This window comes from Vulpes vulpes, chromosome 12 (assembly GCF_048418805.1).
Source record: "Vulpes vulpes isolate BD-2025 chromosome 12, VulVul3, whole genome shotgun sequence".
Lineage (NCBI taxonomy): Eukaryota > Metazoa > Chordata > Mammalia > Carnivora > Canidae > Vulpes > Vulpes vulpes.
Window position 1 is genome coordinate 181,694,246 of NC_132791.1, and position 10,971 is coordinate 181,705,216.

At 43.2% G+C, this 10,971-nt stretch overlaps 2 protein-coding genes across 3 annotated transcripts; one reads left to right on the top strand and one right to left on the bottom strand.

Moving 5' to 3' along the window:
- The first annotated feature begins 86 nt into the window (after positions 1–86).
- Positions 87–9,051, top strand: TMED6 (transmembrane p24 trafficking protein 6). Of its 2 annotated transcripts, XM_072731622.1 has the most exons (5): positions 87–2,086; positions 3,296–3,422; positions 4,961–5,112; positions 6,803–6,903; positions 7,650–9,051. In XM_072731622.1, the coding sequence occupies exons 1-5, from the start codon at positions 1,874–1,876 to the stop codon at positions 7,714–7,716; spliced, it is 660 nt and encodes a 219-aa protein (XP_072587723.1). In that variant the 5' UTR covers positions 87–1,873; the 3' UTR covers positions 7,717–9,051. The 2 variants fall into 2 exon arrangements, with proteins under 2 accessions (XP_072587723.1, XP_025867366.1); XM_026011581.2 differs by lacking the exon at positions 6,803–6,903.
- Positions 8,263–10,952, bottom strand: NIP7 (nucleolar pre-rRNA processing protein NIP7). The gene is made up of 5 exons (XM_026011583.2): positions 10,800–10,952; positions 10,620–10,706; positions 10,394–10,532; positions 9,740–9,880; positions 8,263–9,525 (listed from the first exon to the last, which is right to left on the bottom strand). Exons 1-5 carry the CDS (start codon positions 10,853–10,855, stop codon positions 9,406–9,408), a joined length of 543 nt encoding a protein of 180 aa, XP_025867368.1. The 5' UTR covers positions 10,856–10,952; the 3' UTR covers positions 8,263–9,405.
- Positions 10,953–10,971: the final 19 nt, after the last annotated feature.

Sequence of the window (10,971 nt, forward strand, 5' to 3'; positions counted from 1 at the left end):
GCAAAATGTTGAACAAGCTTTGCTGAACCATGTTTACTATGTTATAAGAAGCTGATGTCAGACTGTATTGGATTTGTCCTTCCCCTTCATATAACATTTTGGGGACAAAATTCCCCCTCTCTCACTTTTGAGTGAGTGAAAGGCAAAGTATAAAGAAATGCTACAGTTTTAAAATTCATCCTGTAGCTACAAGTTAGAAATTTTGTACAGCTTTATTATCTATTTACATGTTTTGGGATTTGGTACTACTGATTTTCCACCAGTTAACCCCAAATGAAGTTACAGTGAAAAAGTGAGACCCAGATCTCTCTTGATCTGATTGCAACTAGTTGTGGTCTTCCTCTAAATGGGGTTAGGACCCAGAAGCTTTTATCTCCTCCACTCGTATTACTAGACCATGCTCTCTAAGTAGAAGAGTGATGTTACATTTAGGGAAGTGATACATTTAGGGAAGCAGGATATCTATCCTTCCCAGTGTTTCTCAAATTGAGAAATGTATAAGTCCATTAATACTTGTTAACATAACTTCAGGGATATTTTTATTATAGTATTCCTGAAATGTGTGCCAACATAAAACTATGCCTACAGCTTTTGTAGAACTATAAAATGTACTGTGAATTGATTATTGTTTTGCTGAATCTAAGTCACTGCTCATGACATGGGTAATGTTAAGACTGTAGCAGTGATAGGATGTGGATGGGGGTGCGGGGGGTGCCTATGCATTGAGAAGTGATCCTAGTCTCTCCCACCCTCACCTTAGCAAGACTGTTGTAGAGCCACTGTGCCTGCAGAGTACTATGATGTCACATGGCCTTCGCTAGAACTGAACACAATTATAAAGTCGTCTTTGCGTAGTAGCTTGTAACACTTAAGGTATAACTACTCGGGAATCAATGCAATGAATTCTGACTTGGTTAAAAGGTGCTAATGCTGTTTTTGTTTTTTTAAGATTATGGCTGAAATAAAAACATTTAGGCACTGTCAGCACTCAGAGGCGGACAGAAACACTGTCCTGGTAGGGTAGAATGTGAGATTCACTGGGGGCCCTGGCTCACCAGCTATGCCTCTGGGACAGTGAGCAGCCTTCGGAATCTCTGGATGTTCATTTCCTTAGCTCTAAGGCAGTAGATGATGGTACCTCCCTCCCAGTGCTGTTGTGAGAACACATAGGAAGCAAGTAAATCTCTTAGCTTAAAGCCAGCCATGAAGTCGGTGTTCAATGAGCCTTTTTGCTGCTGTGAGTGAAGAAGTCATAAATAAAAGAGGAAGGATTGAGGGTTTGAACAATATAGTCTTTAAGTGTGTTTTTAGAGGAAAAGTAGAATGAGGATTATCAGTGGAGGAGTTTGACCGCTGCCTCTTGCTCATTTTATTTGTCCATTAAAATTTTTGCACACACATCTGTGCTGTGCTTTTTGCTAAGATCTAGCACTGTGCAGAAAAAAATTTGTTGAAATAGTTTTGCCCCACATGTCTTATCAGAGCAACAGGTATCATCTAGCAACTTGATGTGAATAGGGGAAACAAATCTCCAGGTAAACGTCCGGATATTCAGATGGTTGTAAATAAACTTACCCAGTGTTTATTCCCAAGAAGGAAGAACTGACACAGGATAGCCCACAGGAATGACAGAAGTGCCTCTTCTGAAGTAGATCCTCTCTAGCACCCATGAGGTAGGTTTGGGAAGCCACTGAGTTTTTGAGGTAAAAACGAAAGCTCCTCCTGTGAGCCAAGCATGGGAATATCCATGCGTGGCCCTGAAATTGGCCTAAGTGTGACTTATACGTTAATAATTACCCTAGCAATTGTCCAAACTACTTGGTTTCACTAGACTGCAAGCAGTTCACCTGCAGAGGAGTCTCCAGAAAACAGCATGTTCCCTTTGCTTTTTGGAGCTGGACTGGTAGTTTTGAACCTAGTGACTTCTGCTAGGAGCCAGAAGACAGAACCCCTCAGTGGCTCTGGGGACCAGCTGCTTTTTGATGGAGCGGATAGATCTGACTTTGCCATCATGATCACTCCAGGAGGAACAGAATGCTTCTGGCAATTTGCCCGCCAGACTGGCTATTTCTATTTCAGTTATGAGGTGAGTACATGGGCTCCTCTGGCCATACTGGGGACTTGTTTTTTTGCTTCTTTCCTTTTGTAAAAGTGGGTCAGGTTTTATTCAAATACAAGATTCTGGTTGTCTTATGCTGTGATGCCCTACCTCATAGTGAAATGGACCTGCATTCAGATAGAAACTCTTTTTGGATGAATAATCACTAGAACATATGGCTTGACTTCTGGGGGCAATGAAGGTGTGCTCAAAGCCATGGGACAAACAGACTGCCTCTTCCTGGAAAGGTGATCATATATTAACTCAGATTTGGAGATGAGAGGGGAGAGAATCTATTTTTTTAAAATACTGAAACAATGTGGATATGGTACAAAGTCAAATGAAAACTTAACATGGCCTTTGGCAACAGACCCTGAGATTTCAGTGTATGGGATTGGGGAAGCAACATTTACCCTTCTGCTTTACTAAAGAATCACTGGCTCAGGGTTTCTCTTTTTCTTCAGAAATGTAAATGTTTTCAAGTTGCCTGTTTCCAGGCCAAGTACATTTATCCATCTGTTGGTCTTTCACCACAGTGCCCAAGGATGGTGGACTCAGCAGTAGAGTCAGCAGTTGTTCATTTCCTTTGTTATCTTAGAAAACTTTTAGCTTTCTAAAGTTTGTTTACATAGTAATAGACTATATTGATCTTGTTCCACTCCACTGTAAGTCAAAGCGTATTTTAAGTTAGCTTATTAGAGAAATTTCTTATTCCTGAATTTATAAGAACAGTAGCTACTCGTCAGCTCACTGTAGCCTGGGCTTATCAAGACCCAGCTTGGGGACAAGTGCCTACCAAATGCCTTATTTATTTGCTGTCAAGTAGCAAGTAAGGCCAGGTCTGGGACTCCACCAAGGCGTCAAAACCAAGCAGGTGCAATCAAGAATTCTATAGCCAAAGACACACATATCGATCCATACACACCAGATGTACATTCTGAGACAGGTCTTAACAGGAGTGTTCCTGGCATTTTGGGCAGTTTGTCTTGCAGTACTGTTTTTAACAGAGAATGTTCAGGATTGCTATCTCCCCTACACCAGCACCTCTGTTGTCTCAATCCAAATTCCCAGAGAGAACTGGGTGGTGCCATCTCTGATGGAGAAGCACTGTGCTGATGATCAAGAATGTCAATCTTACCAGTTAGCTTCCTGGTGATGCAACAGGGGCTTTTCTCCCCCTTTAATTTGTCTTGGCAGGTGCAGCGGACAGTGGGAATGTCACATGACCGGCATATTGCTGCCACTGCACATACGCCACAGGGTTTCCTCATAGACTCCTCTCAGAATGTTCGGGGCCAGATTAACTTCTCTACCAAAGAGACAGGTCTGTTTTCATCACCACAGCTACTGTAATAGTCATTAAGTTTCTTTGAAACTGGGTCAAGAATGAGGAAAGTACTGAAATTACTTAAGTACCTGAGATGTAAAAGCTCTGGCTTTTTCACACAGGGATGATCAAATGGTAGGGGGACTAAACAGCCTTGAACACCAAAAACCAGCCTTCAACATCAACATCAAATCTTTCCTGGAGATTGCTGGTGGCAGAGGACATTAAGCAGCAGGCAGTCTACTGGCAGATTGGGGCAGGGCCTCCAGGGTCCAGAAGCTCAATTTTTATCTCATTGTCTCCAAGTGATCAGGTTATGAGAAAGTCACCAAAACAGACCCACTTATAATACAGAATTCCAACTGACAAATGTATTCACAGGATAGCATTTCTAGTTATCAGAATACTTGAGCCAGTTACTAAACAGCAGACTCAGAATGAAAGGAAATGCATAGCCATGAAAATACCTACACCTCTACAACAAAGCACTTCTCCAGTCACAGGAAATTTCTATAGCCAGATGGAGTCTGTCCCCACCTTGGACAGCATGGGTCAGTTTTGTTTGGTCCAACGCCCCGTTCCCCCAAGACAGAGCACAAACTAGGGAAGGGGCTGAAGGAAAGGGAGAAGCAGACTCTCCACTGAGCAGGGAGCCCGTAGCGCAGCGGGACTCCAGGATCATGCCCCAAGCCGAAGGCAAATCCTTAACCAGTTGAGCCACCCAGATGTCCCCAGCACGGGGTAGTTTTAATTGCCCTCTCTACCAACCAGGAACCAGGTGTACGGGAAAAAGACAATGTTTCTCAACCAGGGCATAAAACAATCCTTCATTGTGTAGCACAGAATATTCAACACTCTAGGATATTTAGCATCTTTGGCCCCTTCATGCCAGTAGTGCCTTCCAGTCATTTCGACAATCAAATATGGGGCCAAACCTTTCTAATCCCACTCTGCCCCACTCCTACACACACACAGGTAGCAACCCCAGTTAAGAGCCAGCCCTCGTACATATCCTAAACCATCAGTTCCTGTACAAACCACCTTGTAGAAATTACTCTGGCAGGATAGCTTTTCACATCATTTTTTTCTCATTTCAAATTCAAGATGGCATCCCCCAGCTCTAATGACGTACAAGAAGCAGGCAAACACCATGCTCTTAATTTCAACTCATTTTGCTAAGCAGAAGAGCTTCAATAAGAGATGTGAGAAACATAAGTTGAAAAACCTGGAGAAAACATGGTTTCCAACCTAGTATAGAACTAACTTGCTTAAATTTATTTACAAATTTACTAATTTATAGAACTAAGTTACTACTATTTAGCAAGACAATATTGTAACATACTTAGTAAAATAAGTTTCATGGAAGATCATTTAAGGTCTTCCACATCAAAAACTGGATCTTTGTACTTCCTAAGTAAAAAGAAGGTACAACAGTAGTACCTTTAATACTGGTAAACAAGTATCTCCAGGGAAATCTAGAGGGTGGTAGATCAACAAAGGCTGGAGATTTAGTAATGATCTAGGGATTCCTACAGGTTTTTATCAGCTTTGTCTAAAAAATCAGCAAAACCACTTTGGTTCTGTGCAAGTGTACCTCAATTTTGGAGTCTTCTATGAGGGGCCTGAGATGGACCACAAACAGAAGAATGAAAGAAAGCGGCTGAATGATACTCTGGATGCAATTGAGGTAACTATTTTATAGGAGAAACATCTGTGGAAACACCCTTGGAAATCCATAATATCATCTGAGTGAAGGCTCATTTGGGGAGAAACCAAATAAGCATGGGGATCTAAAGCCTTTTGGAACTCGGAGCTCTTCAAATTCCTCACTTGTTTTATAACAGACGTTGGCAAACTATGGCACACAAACCACATCTGGCACACTGCCTGATTAACATAGAATTCACCATTTTAAAATGTGCAATTCTGTGGTTTTTAGTATATTCCCAAGGTCTTGCAACTATCGCCAGCATCTAATTCTAGAATAGTTTCAGGGCAGCCCCGGTGGCGCAGCGGTTTAGTGCCGCCTGCAGCCCAGGGCGTGATCCTGGAGACCCTGGATCAAGTCCCACGTCAGGCTCTCTCTGCATGGTGCCTGCTTCTCCCTCTGCCTGTGTCTCTGCCTCTCTCTCTCTGCATCTCTATGAATAAATAAATATTTTGAAAAATAGAATAGTTTCATTACCCCAAAAAGAACTCCATACCCATTAGTCATTCTTCCTTCCCCCACTCCCCTAGTCCTGGTCAATCCTTCATTAATTAACTTTGTTTCTATAAATTTGCCTATTCTGTACATTGTACAAGTGAAATCATACAATGTGGCCTTTGTTTCTGGCTCCTTCCACTTGGTCTTCTCAAGGTTGATCCATATTGTAGCATCTATTAGTATTTCATTTCCTTTTATGGATAATATTCTCTTCTAGGACTATACCACATTTTGCTTATCCATTCATGAGCTGGTAGACATTTGGGTTGTCCACTTTTTGGCTATTATGAATAACACATACCCATGAAGTTTTTGTGTGTACATGTAGACCAAGAAGTGGTATAATCTGGTGGGTCATAGTATCTCTGTTTTAACTGTAACTGCTGTTTCCCAGTGGCTAAACCATTTTACACTCCCGCCAGCAGTATCTTTTTTTTTTTTTTTTTTTAAGATTTATTTATTTATGATAGACACACACAGAGAGAGAGGCAGAGACACAGGCAGAGGGAGAAGCAGGCTCCATGCCAGGAGCCTGATGCGGGACTTGATCCCGGGACCCCAGGATTGCGCCCTGGGCCAAAGGCAGGCGCCAAACTGCTGAGCCACCCAGGGATCCCCCCACCAGCAGTATCTGATGGTTTCAATTTCTCTACATTTTCGCCAACACGTCACCACTGTCTCTTTTATTACAGCCATCCTACTGGCTGTGGAGTTGTACTTTGCGGTTTTGAATGGTCTCCCTAATGGCTAAGGACATTGAGTGTTTTTTGTTTTGTTTTGTTTTGTTTTGCTTTGCGTCTTATGTTTTTTGACCATTCGTAGATCTTCTTTGGAGAACTCTTCAAAACCTTTACTCATTTTTAAATTGGGTTGTCTTTTTATTGAGTTGTAAGTTTTCTTATATATTCTGGATATGTCTCTTATCAGGTAACTGATTTGCAGACATTTTCTCCATTCTGTGGAATGTCTTTTCACTTTCTCGAGAGTATTTTTCAATGCACAAAAGCCCATTGTTTGTTTCTGTAAGTGAAGTTTCACTGAAACACAGCTCTGCTCATTTGACAGTTACACATGACTGCTTTTGTGCTAACAGTAGCAGAGTTCGGTAGTTGCAACAGAGACTGCTTGCCTGCAAAGCCTAAAATATTGACTTGTCTGGTCCTTTAATAAGAAGCTTGCAGGCCCTCATCTTCTACCATACACAAAGAACAGAAGACATCACTGGAATGGCAACGATGTACGGAGTACGTGTCTAAATCTAGAAATACTCTGGTAAGAGCTTTCTGGTTTCAGCACTGAAATTTTTCATTATAAAATCATGTCCTTTTAAACTAAAGACCTTTTTTCATATACAGCAAAACCAGCTTTATTAACTACAATAACCAACTTATTACATATCATAAAATTATGAGTAAGATACTCAACTATCAGATAACTTAGATTAGTGCTTGTGAGCACCCAGGTGAGACTAGCTGGGAGACAAGGAGGACTCTTTTTTTTTTTTTCATTTTCTGGAGCAACCCAGATGGCTCAGCCGGTTGGCTCCCTGCATGGAGCCTGCTTCTCCCTCTGCCTGTGTCTCTGCCTCTCTCTATCCCTGTGTCTCTCATGAATAAATAATCTTTAAAAATTTTTTTCATGGGGATCCCTGGGTGGCTCAGTGGTTTAGCACCTGCTTTTGGCCCAGGGCATGATCCTGGAGTCCCAGGATCGAGTCCCGTGTCGGGCTTCCTGCATGGAGCCTGCTTCTCCCTCTCCCTCCCCTGTGTCTCTGCCTCTCTCTCTCTCTCTCATGAATGAATAAATAAAATCTTTTAAAAAATTTTTTTCATTTTGTGGGCAGCCCAGGTGGCTCAGTGGTTTAGTGCCGTCTTCAGCACAGGGCCTGATCCTGGAGACCCAGGATCAAGTCCCACGTCAGGCTCCCTGCATGGAGCCTGCTTCTCCCTCTGCCTCTCTCTCTGTCTCTAATAAATAAATAAAATCTTTTTAAAAAAATCTCATTTTCTGTACCACAGGAGAGTACACGGAAGGTGCAGAACAATATCTTTCACATGTGGCGATACTACAACTTTGCCCGCATGAGGAAGATGGCTGACTTTTTCCTTCTCCAATCAAACTATAACTATGTGAACTGGTGGTCAACGGCTCAGAGCCTTGTTATTGTTCTTTCTGGAATCCTGCAGCTGTATTTCTTGAAGCGTCTCTTCAATGTCCCAAAGACTACAGACACAAAAAAGCCAAGATGCTAAGCCACAATGACTACAGCACCCTAGCTCTTTTCTTCTGGGGCAGAAGTTTTGTCAAAGCTTCAGTCAAATGAGCTTTATAAAGTTATTGGAAAAAAAAATCAATTTATCTTGTTAGAACATCTTAGTCTATTACTTTCCTTTCCTCTCCAATTTGCCTCAAAATGGCAATAAAATAATGTGCAACTTTTGATATTAGCTATTACTAAAGTGTGTACTAAATGCTACCATCAAAATACTATTCTTCATGCAGCAGTCCCTTAACCTTTACTAAGTCTATCTAGAGGGTTAAACAGAACCTTGGGAGGGAGAAGAGTTGAAAAAAAATGGGACAAAAACATATAAATCTCAGTTTACATATTGCATACAAAAACATGGGGGGTTTTTTTGTATTTGAAAATTTTATTTTTAGAGATGTCACCTTTGGAATTTAAAATAAGCAGGAAAAAAAGCAATGTATTTAAAGAAATGTTTTAAATACAGGCAGTTTCTTAAAACTTGGTAGAATTTTTCAATTTTTAAAAAACATTTTAATAATTTCAAAAATAATTTTGGCAGGCATGGGCAAGGATAGAGGAGCTGAATTATTTCAGTGTCTGATTAGCGCTTTCTGTCTAGTCCAGTCAGGTAAGTAAAGGTTTGTAAGGGAAATTACATTTTAAGAAATCATGGTGATGAAAATAACATTAGCCTAGGACCATAAACATCTAAGGAAAAGAATAAGAACCAAGATATATAATCAAACTATACTCATGAGACCCTATCCTTAGTATCCTTAGTAACAGAAATACCCAGTATATGCAATATAAAAATAATTCTTTCCATTTAATATGTAACATGAGCCAGGCACCGGGCTAAGTGCTTTATAAACATGATTTGTAATTCTAAAAACCATTCTTAGGTAGATGGTTAAAGCTGTTTTTTGAAAGAAAAAAAAATAAGCTTATCAAAGTTTAATGATGCCTCCAAAGTCATACAGCTGCTAGGTGTCAGAACTGGGGTTTGAATCCAAGGTTTTCTGGCACACCACACAGCATCTACTATATAGAAAATTAGCAGAAAAAATTAAATTACTTTATCCAAATTTCATTTGTAAAATCTCACATGTGACCTACCATTCTAATATGGCAGTATCTAACTTTCATGGAATTAAAAAATAATGAAGAAAATCTATTGTGGTCTTATCATGAGTTTGGAAAATAGTGTTATCACAGATAACAATAAGCTAGCTATTCTTGTCCTCGGCTCGAATGACTTAGAACCTGTTACTCAAAACAAGCAGCCCTCGATTCAAATATAAAACACAGTATTCTTTTTAGTCACAAAGATCTGAAACACGATTTTTGAGCCATTTCCGTGTAAGAATCCAACCTGCATCGTCCGTAATAGTGAGAATATTAAACTAAGAAGTCCCTGAAGAAGTCACAGTGTTGACAAAATTCAACATGATGATGGAGCCTACACAGACACAGGAAACAAAGCTAGGCCCTTCCACACAGCCATAAGTCCTTGCGATGATTTCGTTTTAAGTCAATGTCTCTTCATGCCGCACATATTCCCCAATGTCTGCTTGATGAAATACCACAATCGCCATGGGGTCTACTTTCCTGCAGTCTTGTGTAGACTTTGCTGCCACCCCAAAACCCTGGGATTCAAAAGAAGAGACACTGATTGACTCGAGTCATTCAAAAGGCACGCAATGAGGGATAGAAATAATCAAGAAACGATCAAAAATATATAGTTCTTTAAGAAATTCGAAAGGTGCAGAGAATTTAGTCTCTGAAGCGCACAGATTGAATATACATCCTTCTTGATTAAAAAGATGCTCGGTTTTTATAACAGCTACCAACTCTACTCACCAAAGGGACGTCTGCCATGGAGTACACCACCACTCCCTGGTACTGGCAAGTATTTTCAGTGATTCGACCCAGTCCCGATTTCAACACATGGTTCCCATACAGGAAAGACTGCTCTGCTCCAGGCTTTATCCACACTTTATACTAACAAAACAAAACAAAACGATTAAATCCAAGAGACCTTAAAAAGCGAACTGCCGTATCCCTGCAGATAAGCCAGCTGCTGAATTTGGGGCTGATTTCCTGAAAGCATCTTAGGAGAAGAAAGAGGGATGGTCGGGTCATCTCAAATGGTTCACTCCCTCAACAGACCTGCCAGGCGGCTCTTCAACTCTGCGACTCACGGACTAGTTACGAGCTCTTTTTCCGGATCCCACCAGGCTCTCGCCAAAGACACCGATTTGCTTTTCTGGGGAGCCGTCTGCCCCGGCGTTCCTCCTCCGCTGGCCCCAACTGCAGCGGGGCGGCCTCAGGCGTCCCAGCCGCAGCCCCGCCAGGCGCACGCAGCAAGCCAAGCCCGGCAACCCCTCCACTTGCCGGCACCGACCCGCACTGCCGGGGCCCGCGGCGGAAAGCTGCCCGAGGACCCGCCCTCCGACGAGGCCCTCACCGCGGACTCCTTCCTCCCCAGGGCCGACGCGGTGCCACCCCACACACCTTGGCATAGGGTGCGAGGTAGTCCAGAGCTGTGATGTGTAACCGGAATCTGTGACTCTTGGTGAATTTCCCGAAGCAGGTCCCCAGCGACACCAGCTTGTCCCCAGAGATGTTGGCGGCCAACTTCAGGATCTTCTCACTGAAGGGGCGAGGGGGAAGGAGGCGTCGACGAGGGCGGCGGGGGGCGCGTCCTCCCGGCCCGCTGCGCCCGGCCGCGCCGCCTCACCTCACGTAGTACACGCGGTCGTTGTGCAGCCTGAAACAGTACGTGCCGTCCGGCCTGTCCACCAGCAGCTGGAGATTCTCGCCGATGCTGAAGGCAAACGGGGCCCTGCGGTCAGCGCCCCGCTCCCCCACGCCCTTCCCGGCCACGCACGCATCTCCCTGCCCCTCCGCGCGCCCTTACTATTTCGCCATCTTCTCAAACATCACGCGGGTCTCCTCTTCAGTCAGAGGCCGCATGTTGCCGCCGGGTCGCAGCGCCGGATCCGCCAGCCCCGGGGCCGGAAGCGGAAGTCGGCCGCCGCTCCCCGCGCCCGCGCCCCCGCCCGCCGGCCCGCCGGGGAGGAGAGCCGGGC